Source organism: Poecilia reticulata, chromosome 4 (genome assembly GCF_904066995.2).
Source record: "Poecilia reticulata chromosome 4, P_reticulata-male-v2, whole genome shotgun sequence".
Classification (NCBI taxonomy): Eukaryota; Metazoa; Chordata; class Actinopteri; order Cyprinodontiformes; family Poeciliidae; genus Poecilia; species Poecilia reticulata.
The window spans coordinates 7,955,076-7,982,166 of NC_088833.1; the positions used below are offsets into that span (position 1 = coordinate 7,955,076).

At 36.1% G+C, this 27,091-nt stretch overlaps 2 protein-coding genes across 6 annotated transcripts in view; both read left to right on the plus strand.

Annotated features, from left to right (window-relative positions):
• The window catches only part of dazap1 (DAZ associated protein 1), a 35,293-nt gene extending 30,596 nt beyond the window's left edge, over positions 1–4,697 (plus strand). For all 4 annotated transcript variants that reach the window (XM_008406638.3, XM_081606140.1, XM_008406639.3 and 1 more), the window contains one exon: positions 3,766–4,697. In XM_008406638.3, the coding sequence (XP_008404860.2) occupies positions 3,766–3,938 (173 nt within the window). In that variant the 3' untranslated portion in view covers positions 3,939–4,697. The remainder of the gene's footprint in view (positions 1–3,765) is intronic.
• A 2,469-nt stretch (positions 4,698–7,166) lies between these two features.
• LOC103463346 (dipeptidyl peptidase 9-like) lies at positions 7,167–26,550 on the plus strand. Of its 2 annotated transcripts, XM_081606141.1 has the most exons (22): positions 7,167–7,327; positions 8,472–8,607; positions 9,524–9,614; positions 10,942–11,186; positions 12,837–12,949; positions 13,585–13,758; positions 15,423–15,591; positions 15,665–15,775; positions 16,309–16,437; positions 17,347–17,408; positions 17,489–17,589; positions 17,686–17,863; positions 19,140–19,299; positions 19,376–19,455; positions 20,157–20,327; positions 21,075–21,207; positions 21,335–21,480; positions 22,485–22,631; positions 23,322–23,474; positions 23,598–23,740; positions 24,621–24,732; positions 25,453–26,550. In XM_081606141.1, the coding sequence occupies exons 3-22, from the start codon at positions 9,559–9,561 to the stop codon at positions 25,543–25,545; spliced, it is 2,676 nt and encodes an 891-aa protein (XP_081462267.1). In that variant the 5' UTR covers positions 7,167–7,327; positions 8,472–8,607; positions 9,524–9,558; the 3' UTR covers positions 25,546–26,550. The 2 variants fall into 2 exon arrangements, with proteins under 2 accessions (XP_081462267.1, XP_008404857.1); XM_008406635.3 differs by lacking the exon at positions 8,472–8,607.
• Positions 26,551–27,091: the final 541 nt, after the last annotated feature.

Consider the following 27,091-nt stretch of genomic DNA (forward strand, 5'->3'; position numbering starts at 1 on the left):
TGGTGCCATCCAGTGCCTAAATCAATTAGAAAGTGTGTTATGCATACTATACAAGACACTCCACACATTTTACATCAAAACAGAAAAAACGACAACAACAACAACAAAAAAACCGTATTGCTCTAATTTAGGTGAAAATTTCTACATGAAATATCTTAAATATTATTAATATTTTATATTTTAATATTAAAATATTAAACTTTTTGAAAATTTGGGGAAAAATCCACCTTTTTTAAATTTTTTAGGTTATTTTAAAATAAAAATATTAACAGCTCTACATCACATGTCAAACTCAAAACCATTTATGTGACCCTTGAAACTCTTTCAAGTAAAAAAAGTGCTTAAATGTTGTTCTATCAATCAAATGAAAGCAGTTTTTATGTTTATATTGTCAAATTACATCAATGTGAAAAGATGTTCAGTATTTAATTTTAAGAACTACTGAAGGAATGCAGAAAAATGTATTTATTAATATGTATCAGTTTATTAGTGTGTTGTTTTATCAATACATTTTGCTATAACAAACATCCGGTCCTTTGAGGAAATTCTTGGTTATGATTTTGCCAAAAATGAAAATAAGTTAGGCACTACTCCTCTACATAAATAGAAACCGTTTTGGGGGTAAAATGAATAATTAATCAGGCAAAGAGATGGAAAAATTTGTTTAAAAAAAATAATCACCTTGCTGGTCCTAACTCTAGTGATGTTAAAAGGTTTTTCCCTCTTACAGAAATCTTCTCTTTTTTTTTGTTTTAAAATGTTTCAGACATTTTGGATATGAGACAGAGATTACCTGAATAAATACAAAATGCTGTTTTTAGATGATGATTTAAAAGCCATCCAGAACAATATGGTGCCCAGTGAAAAAGTATTGACCAATAAACCTGGCAACCTCAGTCGAGCCATACCTCGTAACCTAACAACCGAAGTTGAGCTCCAGCACATTTGGTCAGCTGGTTTTACCGCTGTATGCACTGAACAATGGGTGCTAGAAAAGACGAGTGTTTTGTTGTCATCTTGCCATCCAGAAACCACTTGCTGCATTCCTGTTGTTTGTGCAGAAGGCTCTACTTCTGCTTTTCAAAGATGTTCGGTTGTATAATTGTGCACCTGTTTACAGCCGTTTTACACTAAATGAGCGTAAACGTTGAGTTGGGGCGTGGCCATCAGCAGCTTATTTTTTATTTAAAGTGACAAGACGCCTTAAAACAGCTGAAAGGAGCTCAACATACTCAACCGGGTAAATTCTCGTTATCTGTGAAAAAATTAACATGATTTGTATTGTCAATAGATGTAACCTAACCTGTTCAAGGAAACTTAATAGGTCACCTCTAAACACAAGTGGCTTTGTTCCTCATCTTCCTTGAATTTCTTTAGAACAGGGCATGTTATTGTTTGAGACCTTTTAACAGACTTCATGTCGTCAGGCAGGTTTTATTATAGGTGTGTTGCTTGCAAAACAGAAACTAACATTTGGTTATTCAGTAGATTCATCATTTTATCTGAGTTTCTTGTTCTCATATGGCCATGTTGGTTTGGATAGCTTTTTTGAAACGGTCATTTGAAAACTGCTTTTTGTTTTTCCTCATGTTCTTTAAAATGTTTTTCATTAGAAACATTTGCGACAAAACGGTAAAAACAGCAGAAATCTGTCAGTGTTTTTTTAATGGATCTGCAACTGTATAATTTTCAGTTAATGAGGTTTTATTTACCAAAAATATGTATCATAATGGTCCTTACGAGGCTCTAAAATTACAACCTTAAATTTAGAACCGCATGATCTTTTGCATGTTGTGATGTAGTGATCAGAAAAGCTCGATCCGCAGTGGTGGTGTGTGAAAAAACCAGACCCACCTTTAAGCACCATTTATCAGTTTGCTTGCTTCTCAGGCTGTACAAGCATCTGCATGTTGAATTGACATAATGATCAGAAAATAACAGACCAAGCCTAATTTCTAAGGCTACAAAACGCATGGCAGTTGAACTTTTGTAGAGTTTGTGTCCAAGCCCTTTACCGTCTTGTTGCTGTGCACTGTTTATCAGCTGGCAGAAAGAGAGCTTCTTCACTTCCCCTCTATGACAAGAAACAAAATTGGTTACTTTGGAAATATTTCTGGTCATAAAACAGGCAGTTTTACAGCTACTTATTGTAGTCCGTTAAGCAGCTCAGTGCAGGTGAGCAACCAGAGCAGATAGCCCAACTAATCAATCGGCTAATAACTTAATTGCTTAATGTACTGCTAGGTAAAGGTATAGTGTCCTTGAATGTGACTTAATCTGGAGGTTTTTGAACCAACTCATTTTTCCAAACACCGAAAAACATTTATTTATTACCAATAAACAACCTTTTTAAGCGCTTCACTGCAAAAACACAAAATCTTACCAAGTAATTTTGGTCTAGAGAACATAGATCAGTACAATTCAAACTAACTAAAAAGTAACTTTTCAGCAAGAAATAGAAGTTTGTTTTAAGTACACAACTCCTTAATATTGATGAAAAAGTACTTTCTATTGGCAAATAACTTATAAAATGGGAAAAATGTCACAAGTGAAATAATTTGCCAATGAAACAAGTTTGTTTTTATCAATATTAAGGAAATATGTACTTAAAAGTTCTGAAAAGTTACTTATAGGTTAGTTTTGCCTTGTTTCAAGTATACTAAGACACTCACACTAGAAATTAAACTAAACATACTTGGTAAGAGTTTGTGTTTTTGCAGTGTTGAGCTACGCTGCACTCAAGAATGCCTCATGTTGGAACAGTGCAGTTTGAAGTCAGACGCTTGACATTTTTTGCTCTGGTCGCACCGCAAACGACAGGTGATATTGGGAGGAGCCTGTTGACTTTTTCCCTTCCTCTACTGGTTACTTTGAACAATGGCGGATGAAATATTGAGAGAGCGCCTTGGCCTTTATTTACTGGAAACAGGAGAATGTCGTCGTCAGGCTCCTCTGTGCCGTGTTTGAATTCACCAAATAATTCAGATGTGTTGAGTTTGCGTTTCACAGCCTAGCTGGGCGCTGACAACCGTCACTTTCAGCACTATTTTTGTCTCACCGAGCCAGTTTGACGACCGGTGTTCTACCTAGCATCGGTGTCTGTACATCCTAGCAGAACGCCAACGGCAGGCCGTTAGGTAGTGGAGTCTCTGATTGGTTGAGGCTCCGTGTCCGGCGTCAAACGTTCCAGCGTCTGCCACATTGGAAGCGAGTTGAATGCTCGAAACGCTTCAAACGTGCAGCACAAACAAAGTACTAAAGTAGCCCACTTTGGTTTTTTTTTGAGCAAGATTATTAAAAAATGATTAGATAGATATGAATAATTTTGAGATATTAAAAAATTATTTTTAATATCTCAGAAACCAAAGCAACATAAACGAATATTTTAATGGCACAAACGGAGCACTAACCAGTCTGTTTGCTGTAATTTTTGTGGGCAGGATATCAGCTTCACTCAGACGCCCCTGATGCCCAAATCACGGTTGATCTGAATGCAGGTTAAGAAGCGGTTATTAACCAAAAGAAGTACTAAACAGTGCAAAGTATGAATTTTTCCTTTAAAGCAAGGTGTAGCTATAAAATATTTTCTTCCAACAAAATTCTAATTCAAAAATACTTTAACAAAGGGAATGGTATAGCTGTAAGAAGGGGAATGGTGGATTTTTCCTTTAATTTTTTGCTTTGTTTGGTTTTACGTAGCAGTTTTAAAGGAGTTTTGCTAAACCTCCAGGTTATCACTATTATCTTTCTGTTTTCTGTTTTTAGGGTACGGTCAGGACCTGACAGCCTTCGGCCACAGCTTTGGAGACCCCAGCCAGCCGGCCGCCTCGTACGGAGCCCCCACAGCACAGCCGGCCGCCGCTGCCCAGTCCGCCGCCAGCGCGTTCGGCAGGGGGCAGAACCACAACGTACAGGGCTTCCACCCCTATCGACGCTGACCGCCTCCCTGTGGCGGTGTGGCATGGTGTAAAGTTCAGAAACCACAAAAAAACAAAGCAAAACTAAACAAAAAAAAAGTCAGGGAAATAAGTGTTCTTGCTCAACGCAATACTGGATTGTTTGTTAGGAATGTTGAAATAACACAGTTTGAGATAGAAATCTTTTATGAAAACAAGGATTCCCGAAAATTTTAAAGGGTTTAAAAGATATTTTTCTTTTTTTTTTTCTCGCATAATTTAAGAAATATTGAGCAGAAAGAAACTTTTATCCCCCACCTTCCCCTACACCCATGTTTTATAGTAGACCTAAACTACTTTGCAATAATTTTGATTGTCTGGTGAAACACTAGCACAGAGACTTATATGTAAAGAGAGTTGCATTTAAATATGTATATTTATGGTGGACGCAAATGGAAAAAAAACAGGGTTTAAATTTTTCTCAGCTTTAAATTCTAGGGAAAAAATGTTTTTATTTTTCATTTGGTGAATTTTTGTTTACTTTCTGAGCCTTTAAAGTTTGTTTAAAATGGAGATTATGAATATATATAATATATATAAACATATATATATATATATTATACACAAACTGTGCAATTTTTTTAAAAAAGAGAATTTTGTACTATAAATGTACACTTTGCTTGTTTTTTATTTAAAGATGTAGACTTCCCTCAGGTGGCTGTTTTGGGTGCATTTTTTGCACTTATGCAAAAAGGAAAAAAAGGACAAATTATTACAAAAATAAATGTTTTAAGATTAAAATGTTTGGTTTTGTTTCTGTGGGGAAAAAGTTATTAAATGCGTTTGTTGAAGACTATTATAAATTGTGAATGACAACTGCTGATTCAGCTGTAGTTTATGCTTATGGAATTTAATTTTTTAGATAGAAATATTTAAAACTCATTTTCTTATGGGTGGAATATGAAACTGGGCTCCTTGGTACGAGCATCTCTTCTATGTCCATCTCAGGTCCAGTAGGTAGACTTCATGACACACACTGAGGTTCACTGTATTTATTCTAACAAAACAGGAAAATCAAGTTGGTAGTTATCAGTCCAGCGGCTTCTTCCCCTATAAAACACAATAAATAACCCAAAACATACAACAGAACTATAGCTCCCAATGAGCAGTTAGCAATTGTAACATTAAACATGGGTAAAATACACAACGTTAATGATACCAGTTAAAACATATTCAACACTGCAAACTTACTCATGAACCACTGTATAATTTGTCTGAAATATATTACTTATAAAGAAAACACCACGGTGGGCTCTTAGCACGCACGGCGTTGACGTCACATCCGCATGAGCGAAATCCGGCTTACTTGTTTCCGCTCTGAGTTACCGGACAGCTAGAAAAGACAAAGTCGTATTTCAGACGCAAATAAAGCAATACTATGAATGTTATCTTCCCAACATAATGGGCTTATAAGTTTTCATGGATTTCCAAGCGATCCTGAATTAAGAAGACGGCTTGTAAATATTTGTCGCTACCAGTTAAAGCTAAGGCGGCACAGCAAAGTTTGCAGGCTTCACTTCACTCCGGATCAGCTTCTTCAGCCTAAACTACCGGAGGGAGACTGATGGTAAATAAAGGAGCCGTCCTGTGTTTTTCCATGGAAAAACTTCCGTTTTCAGCCTGAAAGAGCGAATGTATGGGAATGAGAGAGCAGACCAGAGCCAGACAGCCGAGCAACTGATCCGTCTGTACACACTGCTGTAAACACCGTCCTGCTTCACAAGAAGCATGCAAAAGTAATAAAACTAAATTACACGGAGACCTTAAGGAACACGGCCATATTTTTCTAAAAGCAACAACTTTGAACCTGAACAGTCAACTGAACTCAAACTCTGACAATTACCAGTGCTGCCCTACTTTTAAACTATGGGGCTTGTTGTGTTTCCTCATGCTTCGGAAGCAAAAAGCCTGAACTGTAATCTCTCCCGGTACTCTGATTGGCACTAACGACAATAAACACACATAATATTTGAAAAATAAATACAAAATAAGGTAAAACATATATATATATTGTTCATTAGAATGATTAGATACTTGAATAGCACATTTTTACAACAAAAATATCTGAGAATATTGCCTACTAGCATAATGTTAGCCACAAAGTTTAAAGAAAGTAAAACTCACCTTCGTATCTGTGAATGTATAACGAGGCATACATCTTAAAACCTTTCTCCAGCTTACTTGTTAGAGCTTTGGATCGATGTATCATTGCTACCTTGGACAAGTTCATCAAGCAATTAGCGTAAAATGCCATTTTCAATGGTATCCTGTGTGTGGTGGTTTATTTATCCCATCAAGTGACTTGATACCTTCAGTTCTTATAAAATGCTGTATATCAAATATGACTTAAAAGTAATTGTACTTCCTGATTTAATGCCTTGAAATTGGAACATTGTCTCTTTAAAAATTCCTGCTCTTTCTAAAACTTTGCCTTCAGGAAGTCATATCAATGTCTTTTAACTCTTTTTTATCAGTATTGCACTGAGAAGTAGCTCCTGTAATGAGCTCAGAAGATCCACCATGTGTTTGCTAATTGCTAGTGACTAGTCTGAAGGAGCCTAATGGGCGAGCCTGAAGACGGAAGCTTGGAAACTGCAGTGCCTGAAGGTGATGTTGGGTCCACCCAGGGATTTTGTGCAGCTGAATGGTTCCCATGGGAGATTAAATTACTTTTCATGCAAAGAATTAAGGCAACACTCCAGGTATGTTTTTGATGAGGGAGTAACATTATAACATGATCTAAAGCTCAAAAAGCAAATTTTACACAATGCTACCCCTTTAAACTTGCAATGCACCAATTCACACCTACTGATCTGTAGACTACCTATTAATGTACTTTAATTTGCATGAGTAAAATAATTTTTCCTCAGTGGTTAGGGCACCAAAATGGCCTCAGCCCAGGAGCCCACATTCTTGTAAATCCAGCCCTGGCTGCTACTCTTCTATTGGCCTCCACATGTGTGTGTTGGCTGGGTATTTATATCGGGAATTACTCAAATTACCATTAACTACAACAGCAGTCATACTTAGATTTATTATTTAATTAAAAAAGAAAGATTTCTTGTGTTAAAAGTAGACTTATTGTTTTTAAATTTAGACTAATAAATCATAAATTCAAGGTGTATTTGACATAATCTTTTTTTAAAAATGTTTTAAATAATTTTTCATTGCTGAATTTCCGTGCCCCAATATATCCGGGGTAAAGGTTTCAGTGTGATTTCCACTCGCCGTCTCTTTCCGCGTTGCTCACGTATTAGCATTGAGCGGCTAGCTGCTCTCCGGGAAAGTTGCCCACTTCATCGGCTTATTCGGCTCTGACTCCCCACTTGGACCACAACACCTAAACCGAGAGGAGGAGACAAACTTTCAAGGTCTGTGGGCAGAAAGTGTAAACGACGTTAACTCCGTTTCCATCTGTTTTGATCCTGTTAACTGTGCGTGTTGTGCTAGCTAGCTTAAAACTCAACGGCTGATGATACATTGACTGGGTCGAAACCGAAATTTCAAGAACCCGGAGCGGGTTTATAAGAACGTTTGTCATGGTTTAGTGACGGGACACCTTCAATCAGATGTTTCCTGTCACTCAGAGAGTCACTTCAAGTTTTACCGGAGTGTCAAACTGAGTTTATATTCCTGCTGAGATTGTTTTCAATGTCATAATTCAGAATGGATAAAAGCTGAGGAAGTTTCACATTGATAAACTGTTAAAATCTAACACTCTATTCTGTACAAACTATAGGTTTACATCAACAAAAATGAATCATAATTATTCATATTCACTCGAGTGTGTAGTCAGTTTGTAACCTTTAACACCTGAAAAACCATTTTTGTCTTCAGTCCTGCTTGTTAAAACCTAGAGCTGCAAATGTAAAATGATCTGTTGAATAGAGAAAATTTAGAGTTTTTGTTGAGAAATGGTAGATATTGAAAATTGTTTTTAGTTTATTAAGTAAAGAAAAACATAAAACTTCTGCAAAAAGAAGATGGATATATTTCCTTCTATGGAAAATTGTGTAAACAAAATGACAAGAAAACAGATTATAAAATGTATTATTGTTACTTTTAGTGTCATACATTTGAATTTCAATCAATGTACATTTTTTAAATTATATCTATCTTCAAAAATTGGTTCTTAATCATTTTTAGCCAGTTATTAAGAACCATTTTAGGCTCTGGAGGCCTACCATAAAAAATAAATGAGAGTAATACTAAAAGGTTTATGCATTTCAGCAACTCAATTCATTAAGTGCAACATATTATGTAGATTAATTGTATGTAAACTTATGCTTACAAATATTTTAATGGATTTTAATTCGACTTAAACAAGATTTTCCATTGGTTTGCTAAACCTATTCAGATGTACTTAAAAAGTGTTAATAATTCAATCATTTAGCTGATTTATTTTGGTAAATGAAGCTGAATTTCCAGGTCATTTAGGCCAGAAACAGGCAGCAGGAGACATCCTGCAGTACAATATGGAGTTACAGTGTAATATTTACCACCGTTGTGACACAGACGTCAAGCTGTCAGGGCGCTGCTGCTGATTCACACATGGTGAGAAACCAGAACATTGGCACGATCAGCTGAAGAGGACTGGATCCTCCAGGAAGCAGCTTAGGGAGAACTGTCACTGTTTTCAGCATTTGATCAGGTAGGGCTGGGCGATCAATCCACTTTATTGATTAATCACAGTTTTGGTTTTTGAAGGGCAATTTTTTTCGAACATTTATTTTCCCCACGAATGCCCTTATTGGGTTTCTCAGAGTGATGTCAGCGCACTCAGGGCGGCCATCTTGTTCCACAAGTGTTTTTTACAGCTTCTGTTTATTTGGACTTTGAATTTAGATCAACTTTACGATGGAATACAAGCTAAAAAAAATTTTATTTCAGTTACAAGAATAAAGTCATAATATTACAAGAATATAGTCGACATAATGCGAGGATAAAGTGTTAATATTACCAGAATAACGTTGCAATATTAGTAGAATTAAGTAATAGTAATAGCTTCAACATGAAAAATAAAAAAAAGTTATATTTTGGTTTTCGTTTTACAGATAAGAAAAGAAAAAATATTTCAACAGGTTATCAAATTATTATCAGCAGCAGGACTTTAAAAGAGAATCTATTTTGAAGACAGAACCACAAACTGAGCTGATTTCTTCGCATGTTTACATTTTTGCCATTTTTTTCTTGTAATTTTCAGACTTTTTTCTGGTAAAATTACATTATCATTGCTCAAATTCTGACTATAAGGCATGGTCCTAATACTCTGTCGCACAACTCACAGAAGAGAAGATTGAAAATATTTTAGTTCAAAAAGAAGAACGTTTTAGAAAAGAAACTGAGAAAAAAAAACGGATTAAAGTTGCATATGGTATGAAAAAATCAGATTTTATTTTTAAGCTGTATCGCCCAGCCCCAATATCAGGCTCTGGTTCTGTGCCAATGTGTCACAAAAGTAGCTTTCCGTTAGGCTCCGTCTGTAAACATTTAGAAATGCTTGTTATTTCAGAACAAGCCTTTTTATTTCGTTTCTATAATTTTCATGTCATCACCTCGTTTTGCAGGTGGTCGGATCTGGATCAAGGTTGTTAAACAGTTAATGCACAAGATAAAGAGGCTGAAAACCGACGACAAAACAGAAGACGGCCAGGAAAGGTGAGAGGTTTTTATTTATCTGGTTCCACTTCTCATTTATTTAAAAGAATATACGTACATAAATTGTTTTACATTGTTTTAAGTAGGACTGAAATTATGGATTATTATCAATTATGGAAATAAGAATCAACTAATTTAGTAATTGATTAATCATTAACTGGAGTATTCAAACTGCTAAAAAAGGCAATTTGCTGAAAAAACAACACAAAAACTGTACAAAATATATTACGACTTGCATTTTAAGATGAAAAACCTTCTTTGTAAATATGTTTCACCCAGAACTCCTCAAGTGGAAAAGATTTTGCTTAAAGTGGCTCAAATTCTTTAAAAAATCCAATTGAGCAACTTTTTAAAATCTAATTATTAATCTGTTATTACAAAGAAATAGTCGAAACGTTTCACATGTTGCTTGAAGTATTTTTTTTTTTTTTACCTGCAAATAATCAAGCTCTCACTAAAGGAATACTGTTGTTCCATTTTAAGCAATAAAATGTTAATTTTCTTATTTAAAAAGAGAATAAATTATCTTTTAACGTGTTTCTAATATTGTATAAAAACGGCTTTGATGAAAAATCTGCAGAATGTTACAGTTTTTTCATTTGTTTAATCGTCAGAATAATTGATTACTCAGATTCTCATTTGCTGCAGCTCTAGTATCACAAATCAATCCATTTTTACGATTCTAGTTTTATACTCTTCTTGGTAAGATTCTCAAAAAGATGTTTAGTCGTGATGTTCGACACCACCGATTCCTTTCCAATCTGATACTGGGTAAAATTGAATCTGATACCGATCTAATACCGGTAATTTGTGCAAAAACATTTAATTTTCCTGTTAAATCTAAAAAAAAACAAAAAAACATTTCGTTATTTAAAATCTTGGCTTCATAAAAATATACTAGACATCCCTCTTCATTTTAAACTCAGAAGTACATTGAAGTTGAAGCCTCATTCACTACAGCCAACCTCTTTTAACAACAAAGAAAAATCTTTAAAAGAATAAGCTGTTGCAAACTAAAAGAACAATAAATTGGTACTACTGAAATAAAGCATTAATTATTATGAACAACTATAAAAATGCAAGCTGAAATATCTCCATGCTTGATTTCTTCTATGATCTGTCATTGAGTCTGAGTGACTGAGCAGCAGGACGCTTTACACGTTTACCAGGCGGAAGAAAAAGTAGTTCCCTTCATCCCTGTCTCCTGTCCTCCTCTTAAGAAACATTATTTCAAATTACTGACATATTGAGAATTGATAAAGGCCTGGTAATGGAAGCATCGGTATGTCAGCATCCAGTGTTTAGATAAATCTTCTTGTGTCGGCAGCATCAGAGACTCACTGGCAGGCATGACGGGAGTGGATGAGCTCTCAGACAGCACAGAGGTGGTGGAGATGGAGGACGTGAATCCCACCCAGTTCCAGGTGGAGAAACACTCCTGGGACGGCCTGCGGAAGATCATCCACAGCAGCCGCAAAAACACCGGAATGGTCATCAACAAGGCGCCGCACGACTTCCAGTTCGTCCAGAAGGACGAGGCCAGTCCGCACTCCCACCGCATCTACTACCTCGGTAAGAGCGCAAACCAGCAGAAACAGGTTTTTATTTCTGGATAGGGTCGAGGTAGAGAAAAATAGCAACAGTTTGTTTTGTTGTCCAAAATGTTTGCACAAGGAGCCACAGTTTATTTTCATTTCTTTCAGTTAAAAATACAAAATAATTTGTGAATTCACTCCTTCTTACCTGCAACAATTGTAACATTTATTTTAATTAAAAAGGTCCAAAAAGAGCCTCAAAGTTGGACAAATTGTTAATAAGGACTATTTCCTTATTTTTGTTGCAATTTATTCAGCAACAAAAATAAGGAAATATCTTTGAAAACCTTTAACTGTATTTGGCTGATTTTAATTATTGGGTTTGACTACGTCTGTTTTTGAGTAAAAAGTCACTGGAGATTTGTGGCCCATTTTATTTTGCTTTCATTAAAATGAAAGCAAAAATAATAATAACAAATAATGGAAGAAAGACTTATTTTGAACGCGTCTCAGTAAGAAAATCAGTATACTGCATGGTAAATTAAAATTATTACAGTAAACTTATTGTTTCAATTCAGGTTATTATTATGTTTTTGAAGGTAAAGTTTGTTTAGAGACATTATAATCCATTTTATTTGTGGTTTTGCTCGTGTGTGGTTTTATTTCTGTTTTGTTTATTAATTTTTAATATTTTAAATATCTTCCAGCTCTAGTGTTAACAGCTCATCACAAAATTAAAGTTTATTGGTCTTTGAGAGCAAGAACCTTTGAAAAAGGTCTCAAAGCAACAAACAGTGTTATCGTTTACCGCCGTCATTTCTGGGACAGTTTATTTATCGTGATTTAAGATTTCAATATTTGTTGTTGAAAATCTCAAACCATCTGCATCGTCTCCATTTAAATCAATCCTCACCTGCATCCAGGGGCCACGTTAAGCTGCTCTGAGGGCCAGAAATGGCCCCCAGGCCACACTTTGGACGCCCAGAAAACCTTTGTGAAATAATAATTAAAAAAAGAAAATGAGAAAATGCCACTGTTAACATAAAATTGCTCCACTAACTATTATTGTTCTCCTAGAATGTCATATAGGCTGAACTCGGTAGGAAGGGAAAGCAACAAATTAATTGACAAAACTTACAATATTGAGCGTTTTGTGTTTGCCTTTGAAATAGGAATCAAAGTAAATGTCAGAAACTGCATTAAAATAAAGCCCATAATACATCTAGAAGCTGAATGTTCTGGTGTCTTCTGCTGGTTCTGTGGATCCAGTCATGTGCGTCAAGAGAATCCGGCCTGATTCTGTTTACGAACCCGTTTCATGTCCGCTGAGCCGCGCAGGCTGCTTCCTGTGTGCAGCTGGAGAAAATGGGGAACACACACTGGGACACAATTTGTGCTTTGTAGGCATAATTCAGTTTTTCCATTCGGTGTTAATCGAGGTCAGACGGTCTGCTGCAAGAAACGGGAAACTCTTAACGTTTCATTTAATGTCTAATGTTTCAAAGCAATCGGCGGCCAATCAGTCGGATTGTGTTTCAGTTTTTTAAGTGTTTGTCAAACCACTTAATTATGAATCATTAAGTGTTAAAGGCTCACAAACCTGGACAGAAATGAGATTTTATTTAGAAACTTCTGCCACCGTTATCTGGAGTTGATCTGACAGATCTCTGGTGTTTCTTCCCGACAGGAATGCCTTACGCCAGCCGAGAAAATGCTTTGCTCTACTCCGACATTCCCAAGAAGGTCCGCAAAGACGCGCTGCTCGTTTTGTCATGGAAATCGATGCTGGACCATTTTCAGGTAAAGAGAGGTCGTGGTGGTACATCTGTGATCAGTTATTGAATTAATCGTCAACTAATTTAGTAATCGATTAATCGTGAACTGAAGTATACAGACTCAAAACAAAGTTTCAGAACAAAAACTGTACAAAAGTTTATACATTTTGCATTTAAGATAAAAAAAAATCCTGTTTGTAGAAATGTTCTATCCAGACCTCAAGTGTTAGCTTTAGCTTCAACCAGTTCAAATTCTGTTTAAAAAATCTGTTTTTATTGCTATTCAGTTATTAATCTGTTTATCAAAAACTAAACAAACAGATCAACTCTACATTGTATTAATGTTCAGCAAAAACAAGTTGATGTTAGAAGAATGTTTGTTTTTATAGCACTTTAGGGAGTAAAATGTTTATTTTCCTTATTTAAAAAGGGAATTCATTTGTTTATTTGCATCTTTTTACATATTTTAATGTTATACAGAAGGAGTTTAAGTGGTTAGATGAAAAATATTTTAAAGTAGAGCAAACAGAAAGCAGCTGCTGTGTCTCGTCTTGTCCCGCTGTTTCTTTTTTTTTTTTTCTCCAACCCTCTGAGCAAACGCTTTCTGACCTCGCTGTGATCGGCCTGGTTTGTCACGCTCTATGTCACCTCTGACCCCAGGCCAGTCCTCACCACGGGGGCTTCTCTCGGGAGGAGGAACTGCTGCGAGAGAGAAAACGTTTGGGGGTGTCTGGCATCACCGCCTATGACTACCACCAACCCAGCGGGCTTTTCCTGTTCCAGGCCAACAGCAGCCTGTACTACTGTCGGGACGGCGCCAGCAACTCTTTCATCGTGAGTTAAAGCACAAATACGTAATTTCAGGACTCCTTTGGGTTTATTTGGAGCTGAGAAATCCAGTCCATTGCATCGCAGTCGTCATCTTTGGAAAGTTAAAATATTTGGTTTTATGTCATTAATGTTTATGAGGTTCATCCGGTAAATAATGAGAATTTTAATTCAAAGTTGCATCAAAAGTGTAATTAATAAATGAAATCAGTCATAAACATTCATGAAGACTTCTTCATTTTCATGACAGGTGTTATTTCTATCCATCAGTCAATCAATCAGGTTTATTTGTCTGGCACATTTCAGCAACAAGGCAGTTTGAAGTGCTTTACGTTGTGTTTTTATAAAGTCATGGCACACTGCCAGCTTTTGATGCATTACATTTTGTCAAGTGGTGTCGTTACGCATCAAAATATTGATTAATGTTTCATTAACTATTTTTCAAAATCAACTCCAAACAGGTGGGTTTTTAGTCTAGATTTAAAGGCAGTCGGTGTTTAGGCTGTTTTGCAGTTTTCTGGAAGTTTGATCCAGATTTGTGGTGCATAGAAGCTGGATGCTGCTTCTCCATGTTTGGTTCTGGTTCTGCAGATGCATTTTAAACATCTGTAGTTCATTTAGCTCAGAAACTCTGGAGGAAAAATACATTTTTACAGATTATTATCCAGGGTAAAAATGTAAAAAGCGATTTATTTGAGAGAGCAGTCACTGATTTAATTTGATGAACGGATCCTTGGGTCCTTCGTAATGACAGAGCAGGAAATGCCTCCAGTCAAAAGGAGCGCTGCTTATTTTTGCACCCTGAAGGTTTCCTTTCTGCAGGCGCATAGAGATATAAAAAGGTCGTTACGGCCACCAGGGAAACTCCTGCTGCTGCTTTGTTCGCTGCAGCTGAAGCTTTTCCCACTGGAGGGACTCCCTCGGTTCATCAGCATGTAGAGAAAACATGCTGTGCAGTTTTCTGCCTTTATGCTCAGCACTTTGCTCACTTTGTCCTTGAACTTTGTAACCCTTAGAGATGTAAAATAATTTGTACAATATATAGTTTGACATAAATACTTCTGTTAACAGGCAGATTTTTATAAAAGTTCTAACAATATTATGTATTTTAATAAAAACAGATGTAATTATTTAATTTGTATGGCTCAAATGTTGAATAGTAATATAACAAAAATGAAATGTTACATAAAATTTTTAAATATATTCTAACCTCTTCAGACTTTTTCACATTTGGTCATGTTATAACTATAACCTTAATATGCTAACACAAAATAGCATAATTGCTAAATAAAATAAAAACAAGATGTTGTTTAAAATGTTTTTTTTTCTTTTAAACAAATAAAAGTATAAAAGTGTAATGTGCGTTTATTTTCAGCCCCTTTCATCAATACTTTGATTTACTTTTACTTTTTTCCATCAGCAGCTAAAAATAAACTTCCAGTTTGGACATGAAACTTAAATGTAATATAGAAATAATTGGCATTTGTGATGTTGAACACACTGACGTCAGGATAATTGTGAATTATTTTTCTGCTCCATTGTCTGCAGAATTAGTCATCTATTTTTGCTCGTTTCTCCTCGCAGCGTTTAGATATTTTTAAGTTCTGATCTTCTGTAAATTACTGATAAAAATAAAATACAGTTTTGTTGTTTGGCTTGTGTTTTTCCAGACTTCTCCGATGAACCCCATAGAGATCAAGAGCCAGAATTCAGGCACACGTATGGACCCCAAAATCTGCCCTGGGGACCCCAACTTCATCGGTTTCATCAACAACAACGACATTTGGGTGACAAACACAGAGACCGGAGAAGAGAGGAGACTCACATTCTGCCATAAAGGTCCGGACTGGATCAGATCACATTTTGTTCCTTTATTAAATGTGTTATTTTAATTTTGTTTTTGTTGTTGCAGGTATTAATAACCCTAAAGACGATCCTAAATCAGCCGGGGTCGCCACGTTTGTCACTCAGGAAGAGTTTGATCGCTTCACTGGTTACTGGTGGTCTCCAGCCGCACGCGAAGGTAAATATCATCATGTTTTTTGTGTGTGTTTTTTTTAATGTTTTGATGTTTTCAGAACTGTAATTACAAATTTGTTTCAATTTATTATTTATATTTTTGGCAGGAATTTAGAGGTGAACAGTTTTCTATTTTAGTCATAAATGCATCATTGAAAAGTTAATTTATTTTAATTTAAAATGGAGAAAGTCATACATAAATTTATAGAACAAATATTTGCTCCTAATTTTAATACGTTATTCTGCTAACATTTTGACTATTTTCATAATTAAATAAAAATTCTCGTAGTCTTGCCCAAATACTCTGCTGTACAGCTAACAGGATGATTGAAATAAAAGTCACTTTTTGAAAATATTTCCTCCCTTTTGAAAAATATTCTTTAGAAAGAAAGCAGAAAAATAACCAGAAATAAAAATCTGAAAATTAATTTCTCTAAGTGTAATCAACTGCAATCTGTTTTTAATTAAATTACTGAAATAAATTACCTTTTCAGTGATTGCCTAACGTTTTTCTGCTTGTGTTTTTCTTTGACTCAGAGCCTGATGGCGGTAAAACTCTGCAGATTCTGTATGAGGAGGTGGACGAGTCGAAGGTGGAGATCATCCATGTTCCATCTCCGGCTCTGGAGGAGCGGAAAACCGACGTCTACAGATACCCACGCGCAGGTACAAGGCCAAAAATAACTCTGGTTTTATCAGATTAACTAACTTTCCTGTCTATGAACCAGAGTCATGTTTTCAGGTTTTATTTACACAAGGGAAATACAGGCAGGTCAGAATCTAATTAACCAAGCACACAAGAAACACTAGGCGTCTGTTTGGTACTTGATCAATGTTGTTTCTTGTTTTTACAAGGCGTCCATGCATCCTGAAAAAGCCTTAAACGTGTGTATCTAAAATTAAGGCCTTAAAATGTCTTAAATTTGTGAAAGAAAATTGTTGGTCTTAGATACATAAATCACAGATCTTAAATTTTGTTGTGGCTTTTTAGGTTTTTTCTTATTGGACTTGTATATAAGTCAAAGGTTTGCAGACATCAAGGCTTTATTCAAGGCTTTAATGCTACCAGTAACAAACTGCTATACTTGCTAGCTAGCCTTTTTTGCATCTGTCTTGAGTAAGTGTAAACTTGTAGTGGGCTGGACGCTACTTTCTTACTACGTGCATTTTGTCAAAAAAAAAAAAGGCACTACTGGGGTTAAAGCTGCAGTATTTATCTGTTTTGATAAGGCAATAAATTACGGCGTATAAACGGTTTTCTGTAATAGTGAGTTGTTTTTCCGTCATTAGCATATTAGCAGTGCGTTCGCTAGGTTAACTGACAGCACTAAGACCCTCCTCCTGGTTCTGATTGGTTGTTTTTGATGGCAATGTTAGCACATGGAGTATGTGGAGGATATCGATATTTTCAGATCATCTGTCTCATATTATTCACAGAAATGTAAACAAATATGTAAAAACATATTTTATAGTACTGCAGCTGTAAGGCAGCAGAGAGCAATGTGCCATTTAAAACACAAAGCTGCTGCCAAGAACCGTTGGCAGGTTATGTAACAAAGTTTAATTACTTTTCAGGCAGTAACAATCCTGAAATCACTTTGAAGCTCGCTGAAATCAGGGCAGACAGCGTTGGAAAGGTGAGTCCTCGTTACGTTGTAGGTTTAACCTAGAAGTCCAGACGAAGATTCGACTGATGTGACGCCGTTTTCTTTCTCAGATCGTCAGCACGCAGGAGAAAGTGTTGCCTGTTCCTTTTAGCTGCCTGTTTCCCAACGTCGAGTACATCACCAGAGCCGGATGGACAAAAGACGGCCTATAGTAAGTTTGTAAAACTCAACCGTGGCTCAGTTTGCTTCACGGCTTAAGCTAAGCTTCCTGCTGCGAGTCACGGCTCTTCCTCTCCGTTTCTGTCAGCGCGTGGGCGGTCATGATGGACCGACGGCAGCAGAACCTTCAGCTGGTCCTGCTTCCTCCGGCGCTTTTCGTCCCGGCTCACCAGGACGAAGCGAAACGACAGGAGAGCCTGGAGGCTCTGGGCGACTCGGTCCATCCCTTCATCATCTACAGAGAAACCAGCGACATCTGGATCAATGTGAGCTCCTGACCACAGATTTGTCTCGGACTGTCTTACAGCTGCACTGCAGAAAAATTAAACGTTGCTTAAAGAAACATTAGTGTTATAGATTTTATTTTCTGTCACACTTAAAAAGTTCAGATCAGGAATCTGCAGCCTTAATCTTTAAATGAGACATTTTGCCTTCAGTCCAGATGAATAACACTAAGTTTTATTTGTTTTGATAAATATCTGCTGAAGAACCATCATTTTATTTCTGCTTTTAAATTTTAAAATAGAGATATAACATTTTTGCAATAGTGTGAACAGATACATTTTCTTCTATCTTCATCTTTGTGAGAAATATAACTTTATTTTATTTCTTCCACTTGAAATCGAATTTAAAAATCTTTTTCTGCCGAATAAAGCTGATTTCTGAAAGAATGTTTCCAACTTAATGGCAAAAAGAAAGGAAAAATAGATTTAAAAATATTAGTTCAAAGAACCATCATTTTATTTCTGCTTTTAGATTTTAAACATTTTTGGATGTTATGAAGTGGATGGATAAATTTTCTTCTATACGAGGGTCTGCAGCTCCTGAAATACAATGGTTCTTAATAAAAAGTAATACATTTTAAATTTGTTATTAAATTTATTAGATATAATAACATTTTTAAAAGTGTTTGATTAAACAAACACTTTAAAAAAGTGTTTATTATATCTAATAAATTTAATAACAAATTACATTTATTAATAACTAATTAATACAGCAGTTTATTGCTGTAAGTTACAGCAATAATTGCTGTAAATTTCCACAAAATAATGACCCAAAAGAGCCAGTAATGTGTTTTAACTACTTTTTTCCCTTTTTTTGTGATTAGTTTGTACGTTTTTAGTCAGAAATCAGTTTTATTGGACACAATTGTGATTTCAAGTGGAGGAAATAAAATAGTCAAGTACCAACATACTATAGAAGAAGATGTATCCATATGCATTGTTGGGAAAAAAAAATCTCCATCTCTCCTTATTTTAAAGTATTAAACAAAAATGAAATAATAGTTCTTTAAATATATTGCAGATATTTATCAAAAAACAGACTATTCATGCTTGTAAACCCTCCAGTGTGTCTGAATTAAACGAGTGAGGTAATATTCATCCACAGTGATGTCACGGACACCAACATCATTGAAAACAACCTTTAGTTTTTATTTAGGCTGTCAGATGTTAACATTTGTTGATCTGAAGAATTTAACGGTAACAAACAGGTAAAAATCGAACAAATCCACGCAAACATCCCTGTTTGTTTGTGTTGCAGGTGCACGACATCTTCCATCCTTTCCTCCAAACGTCTGATGACGAGTTCACCTTCATCACAGTAAACGAGTCTAAAACGGGCTTCTGCCACCTGTATAAGATCACCGCAGCGTTACAGCGGGGCAAATTCGACTGGGCCAAAGGATACACTCACTCTGCAGGTAACGCCTCACAGCAGCATTATGAAGAAGAAACATTATAATATTCTGGTTTAAATATGACATTTTCTTCCATCAGATGATTTTAAGTGTCCAGTTAAAGAGGAGGTGACGGTGACCAGTGGGGAGTGGGAGGTGCTGGCCAATCATGGAGCAAAGGTGAAGCTTCACCCCAATTAAACTTTTAGTAAACATCTCAAGCTTTTACAGCTAATAAAGTCAATATTTTCCTGTAATAAGTAAAGCTATTTGTACAACCTTGGGATGCAAGTTATCAGTTAATGAGTTGATCTAAAGTTGATTAAATGATAAGCAGCTGTTTTTTTTTTTTTTAAACTTGTTTTTTTCTTGCATCAAGAAGGAACATGGAGTTTATAAATTTTAAAAAGTGCATAGTAGTTTAGCAGTTTAAGCTGTCATGAATTCAAAATAAACTTTTTTTCTTTTCTCCCATTATTAAACTTGGACATATTTTTCAAACAAATAAAACAGGAATTGGGTTGCTTAATCTAAAAAAAGGAAAAATATTAAATACTTAATCCACCAAGACATTTAAGTGGCGCCCTCTGCTGGATGGCGACTAAATCACAGCCAGAAGGTCTGAGTGGGTGTTGTTAGTTAATCGATTGGATGAAATTTGATCTACTAAACTATTTATTGACAGTTGATTGTTTGCTTGTTACAATCCCAAGTGGAAACTATTTTTCCATCAAGACCTGTGAAATATAGGGAAGTGTCTTCTCAAAGAGGCCTTCCCAATCTGTAAATTGATGTAAATGATGAAATTTAATCTAGATTAACAGGGCAAAGCTCTTTAGTAACAAACTCTGGATGTTCTTGTTGTCTGATTTTTGGTGCAGCGGTCTTGCAGCCCTCAGATTTGGGTTGACGAGGCGGCGAAGCTGGTTTACTTCCAGGGTACCAAAGACTCTCCTCTGGAGCATCACCTGTACGTGGTGAGCTACGAGACGCCGGGTGAAATCGTCAGACTCACCAAACCCGGATTCTCCCACAGCTGCTCAGTGAGCCAGGTACCGACTGACACAAATGAATTATCTGGTTTACGTTTCCTGCCTGAGGTTTGAATTAGGCCATATTTTACCTGTTAATTTAGATAATTAAATGTTTAATTTGAAGGAAATTGAGAAGTAGAGTTCTCTGATCTCTGCTTCATTTAACGGTTAAACATATTTCTGTTTGGTTCTTGTGTAGATTATAGATAGGGCTGGGTGATAAATCAGTTTTATTTATTAATCAGATTTATGGTTTTTGACGATTTGATTTTTGGAAAATCTGGAATCTTTTGGTTTCCATAGATCAGAGTGATGTCAGCGCTCCCAGGGTCGCCATCTTGTTTGCGTGTTTTAATCTTGACAATGAAATATAAAATATAAAGGCCAGGCTAAAAGGTTTTCTTTTAATTACGAGAATAAAGACATATCATTTTTTTCTTATTAAATTAATTTTAATTTCTTCTGGTAAAAATGCATCTTTATTCAGCTAATAATTATGACTGTATTCTCTTAATTAAAAAAAAAATCCTGTAGCCAGGCTCTGTTGTACAACTCGCAGAACAGATGACTGAAATAAAAGCCACTTTATGAGATTTGCAGCTTTTTTTTAGAAAAGAAAACAAAACAAAAAAATTATTAAAATCAGATGTGTATGAAAAAAATCGGATTTTATTTTAATATCGCCCGGAACCAATTATTGATTTCTTAATAAATCTGAAATGTTATGGGTGATTAATTTAGCTTTTTCTTTCTTTCTCCACACAGACCTTTGATATGTTTATTAGCCACTACAGCAGTTTGACCACCGCTCCCTGTGTTCACATCTATAAGCTGGCCGGGGACGGCGACCCGCTGCACAAAGAACCTCAGTTCTGGGCCAGCATGATGGAGTCTTCTGGTGCTGCTTTATATCTTAAACTAATTTAATTATGGTTGATAATTCAGCTCAAACATAATGCAGGATTAATATTTATGGCAGATATTGCTATGTGACAGAAGTTTAACGTCCTGTGTTTTGTTTTTAGCGTTCCACTTTGATGCTCCGCCTCCAGAAATCTTTAGCTTCACTGGGAAGTCGGGCTTTGAGCTCTACGGCATGTTGTACAAACCAAACAACCTGGTGCCTGGAAGGAAGCATCCCACTGTTGTTTTTGTCTACGGTGGCCCTCAGGTTTGATCTCTTCCACTTTAAAATAAACATTGCAATCAATAGAACAAAGAAGGGCTCCTTTGTAATGTACACAGCTAGTCTGAAATATTAATATGTGGCCAGAACAAAGAAAAAGCTACATGTAAAGGGAAGAAGACCAATCAGCTCTCATTTTATTCTTGATTTTTCCACAAATTAATACTAGATTAATCATGTCAGATGATTTCCAACTGTTTTGCATATAGTCTCTCCATTGTCAAAACTGTTTATTTTCATCTGTTGAGATAATCCTGTACACTCAATCCAGATTTAAAGAGGATCTATTACAAAATTCTTATTTTATTTTTTTACTTCCATTTGGGCCTCAACTGCTTCCAAACGCTTAACAGAACCACCCAGCCGCTTTTTGGCAATAAGTTCATATTTAATTTTTTTTATTGTCTGGAAAAGGAACCTTCCATAAAGTCGCTGCACCGTTGCTTAGCAACCCCAGCCAAGCCTCGGCCCGTTACCTAGCAACCCTCTATTAATTCCAATAGTGTTTCAGAGATTTAAGAACTTGTTGCAATATATTCATTTCAGTTTACTAAGGGACCAAATTCTAAGTCTTAATTAAAAAGCTCAAATCTAAACAGGACGCAGATTGTACTGTGATAAATATACGTAGAAAAGGAGAATTTAATTTCTGAATGAAGACGCTCTTGTTTGTGATGACATAACTAGTTCATTTTCTTCAGAATTCATTCTATACAGGGAGATATGGAGAAGCTCCAGCAAACCTGAACAGTTATAAACCATTAAAGTGCATCATCTCATTTTCCATTTTATTTTTGATTTCATTCACTCAGTAAATGCAACTAAAATTAATCAAGACTGAATATGAGCAGAAATAATTGTAAACTTGTGTCTGCAGTGATTAAACGGATCTGAACTGTGACTAAAACTGCAGCACATTTTAGTGAAGCGACTCTGATCAAAGCTACATTAAGATGTGTTGTAGAATTAACCCTTTGCTCTCCTTCCAGGTGCAGCTGGTGAATAACTCCTATAAAGGAGTGAAGTACCTGCGGCTAAGTACGCTAGCTTGCCTGGGTTACGTGGTGCTGGTCATCGACGGGCGGGGATCCTGCCAGCGAGGACTCAAGTTTGAAGGAGCTGTGAAGGATAAAATGGTAACTTCAAAAACCTGATGTTTGTTTTAGTGATCGATTAATCGATTATTTTAACGATTAATCAGATTTTTTAAAGTTAATCATTTAAGTCTTTTTATACAATACTAGAAATACATTGAAATATGCAAATAAATAATTCTGTTCCTTTCATTGCATACATTTCAACACTTCCTTTAGTGTGTACTTGATAATTTGAAGAAATTTGAAAATCTTAGTCTTTTCTGCTTGACCTAAAATCTATGCATTGTAGGGCTAATCTGTGGACTATTTTTTGGATTAGCCAATTATAAAAGAGTAGCAAAATGAAGATTTTATTTTATTTTTTTCCACAGAATTTGAACCAGATAAAGCAAAAAATTAACTCGTGTAAGGAGTTCTGGGTCGAACATATTTACAGATAAAGACTGTTTTTTTTATGTTAAATGTAGATTGTAGATATAATTTTATACAGTTTGGCTTAATTTCTGTGTTATTTTTTCAGCAAATAGCATTTTTTTTCCCCACTCTGATTACTCAGTTTGTTGACGATTAATATCTGATGAATCATTTCAGCCCTAGTAAATCATTACTTACATCAAATTTAGAGATTTGTTTTGAAAAAATTGCACCAGCCAATCTGCTGCCAGTGTTCTGTGTAGAAAATTAGATGTTGAAGAGAACGGTGAGTATAATCGGTTCCTCTTCATCCAGGGTCTGGTGGAGATTGACGACCAGGTGGAGGGTTTGCACTATATTGCTGACAAGTACAAGTTTGTGGACCTGAGCCGCGTCGCCATCCACGGCTGGTCGTACGGAGGATTTCTCTCCCTCATGGGCCTCATCCACAGACCGGACATATTTAAGGTGACAGCAGGAAATCAGAAACGTTTAGTCTCTTCCGTCAGATGTGTTACTGTAACTTGTGTTTCTCTAATTGACGCAGGATCAATCAGACGTGATTTCAGGTTCATTTTGTGTGTTGATCAGGTCGCCGTCGCCGGAGCGCCGGTGACTCTGTGGATGGCGTATGACACCGGCTACACGGAGCGATATCTGGACACGCCGGAAAAAAACCAGAAGGGATATGAAGCTTGCTCCGTCGCTCTGCATGTTGACAAACTTCCCAACGAGTGAGACCTCCTAATAAAACACCAGCTCACGCTTTCATAAACAACTTTTACCTAAGCAGATTATATTGATGCCTAAGCCTCATCGGGGGAGCATTTTTACCCTCATGAGTCCTGAATGAACTATTTATTGATTTGCACATTCTGTAGGTTTTTCATTAATTGATTAAACATTTTGAAAATACATTAAAAGATCCAAAATAAACAGCTCAGTTCCTAAATAAGAAAATTAACATTTCATTGCCTGAAGTGCAATATCGTAATATTCCTCTAGTGAACATTTGATAATTTGTAGCAAATGATGCTAAACTTATCAATACAGCCCACAGCTGATCTGGTGATTTAGTTTTGATTATCTGACTAATAATTGGACAGCAAATGCACCTAAAGGAGATTATTTTTTACAGACTTTGAATGAGGTGAAGCTAAAACTATGTCACTAGTTTCTGGGTAGAATATATTTACAGACCAGGAAGGTTTTTTTTATATTAAATATAGTCTGTATTGCTTCAATGTGTTTTTATTCGATTAAATTTTGAGTCTGTTTGCTACAGTTGATAATTAATCAATGACTAAATTAGTTGATGATTATTTTAATAGACAATCAGATTAATTGCTTCAGGACTCCACCAAAACTTACTGACAGATTTAGCCATTTTGAATGCAGAAAGAGATTTTTTTTTAGATTTCACTTAGTCTGTTTATTCACTTTTCACAGAAAATATTTTATTTTACAAGTTTTCTTGAGGTTGGCTTGACAATTAAGTAAATCTGATGCTTGTTTTATATTACCAGCAGTAATGCCACTAAGTGGTAACCGCTACTGCTAATGAGTCTGTAAATAAATAAAAATGGCCGACATGCATCTCTGTGCGCGTTGCAGGCCGAACCGACTGCTGATCCTTCACGGGTTTCTAGACGAGAATGTTCACTTCTTCCACACTAACTTCCTGGTGTCTCAGCTCATCCGAGCAGGAAAGCCGTACAGCCTTCAGGTACGTTGATGAAACCTGCGCTGATGTTTGACTGGAGAAAAGATTTTAACCAGGAACGGAGACCGACTCCGGATCAGAACCTCTGGAACATCTGGAGTCGGATGAGTGAAGATTGTTTTTGGAAAAGCAAAAGAGATTCTGGAAAGAGATTTGGATTCATTGGCCTGTTTCTAAATGTTCCATCCATCCATCTGTTCATCCAGTTTGTTTTTTAACAGTTTTAAGTTTGGAGCCTCATTTCAATAAAATATCCAACATAAATTTGCAGCAAACATTAATAATTTGAGTTTTGAAATTAGTTAATTTTTGTGTAAAAAAAACTCACTATTTATCAGTATTTAGTTGCTTTTTTAGCGTAGCGTAGATTTTGTTTTGAACGCTAAGATGTCCAAAAACATTTCAAGGCCACATTCTAACTTTTACATTTTATACTTTAAAATGTTTCATTTTGATGGTCTTGAATTTGTTGCAGTACCATAAGATGAAGGAACAAATGTTTAAAAGTAATTAGTTTCATTCAGATTTTTCAAGTAAACAAAAAACACAAACATAACAAAACAGCAGAAATGGTTTAAAATAACTTGAGATCATTTATTGATTGAATACAATCTTGCTGAGCTGGAATGTCCAAAATGGCTGCCAGATGTTTTGAAAGGACTTGTTTTCTCCTTGTGCATCAAACGCATCATTTAATGTATTTTTCTTTTACCGTTTCTGCAGATTTATCCCAACGAGCGCCACAGCATCAGGTGTCCGGAGTCCGGGGAGCATTATGAGATCAGCCTGCTGCACTTCCTCCAGCAGAACCTCTGATAAGCCTCTCCACACGCCTTCCTCACCTTCCCTTCCTTCCTGCCTCTCTTTTCTCAGCATTTATCCAAACCTGCTTCTCCACTTTACTTGACTTTATGATCAGCTGAATGCAATCTACTCCGAACTTCATCATGCCTGCAGAGCCGTTCACCAGTCTTACAGTCGCAGCAGCATTTTCAGCATCAAAATGTTGCTGGAATATCAGATGTTTGGTTGCCTTTCACGTATAATTCAGGAGTAAAGCGAACGGCTGTGTTAATCTCTGCCGCCAGCAGAGGTCGCCGTTCACCCGGATCATGAAACGATAAAGACTTTTTATTTTCTTTGTGTTGAAATCCAGCAACAGGAGCAAGTTTTGATGTTTAAAATGCTGCCTTATGTAACAGAATACACATGTGGACCATTTACAACAATGTTTTGATTTGTTGGGGTTTTTTAGTGCCATTTAATTTTATATTTTGAAATATAAAATTAAATGCAACTCATTTCTGTGAATCAAAGCTCACTTTTCTGTCTCTGAATACAAACTGGTGTGATTTCAGCACCCCTGTTGCACACTTGATCGTGTTTTGCTATGAGATTTGTGTCTTATGCCTGTCACAGGTTGTTTTTTTATGCAGTTATTCCAGAAAAATTATATAAATTCCACATTTTTATTAGGTTGTACTATTTAAAAAAAAAATCTTCTAGAAATGTTGGGAGTTATCTGGGACCTGTTCTTGATCGCTTGCTTTAACTTCCTGAAGAGCTTTCCTTTCTCCTGCTGCTGAGGACTTTTTGCACAGTACATTATATTTACCTTTGTGCCAAGAAGCTGACCTGAACGATGATGTTTGAGACAACTGAGGTGCCTTGCAGAGTTTAGGAGCACCTGCTCACATTGAAAACAAATCAGGGAATCAGTCAGAAGACTCAACGCCTTGTTATCATCTGCTGAACTTAAATGTTATAAATGTACTCTCAGTTATTGAAGAAATAAACTGAAGCGAACAATCTCCCCCTCTACGCCGGTCTTTGTTTTATGTTTTATAAGCTTTCAGTTTGTATCCAGTTTGTATCCTAAAGGATTAAACTGAGCACATCTTCACACCATCCCAATAGCTTTTGTATTAGTTAGTATTTTATATTCGCATGTTGTGATGGGGAACCTGCAGTAACTGCCCGCTGCTCTATGATGGCCTGTTTTTCAGATTGTAACTGACGTTAAGGGCCGAGTGTTTGTGCGACTTGAAAACCTCAACATGAACTTTTAATAAATATAAATATAACTGAACCCAGATGGTCACATACACTATAAAAAACACGCAACTTTTTATTCCTTTCTGACACCGAATCAAACCAGCCTGGTCAGGTTTTGGGTCGGTTAAGATTGCAACATTTCTTTTATTTACTTAGTAACTTTTCAGCAAGACATGACCTTTTTTTAAAGTAAATAGTTTCTCAATATTGATAAGATAAAAACTACTAGTTTCACTGCCAGATTATTTCACTTATAAACATATTTCTCACGTTATAAGTTAAATAATCTGGCAGTGAAACAAGTATT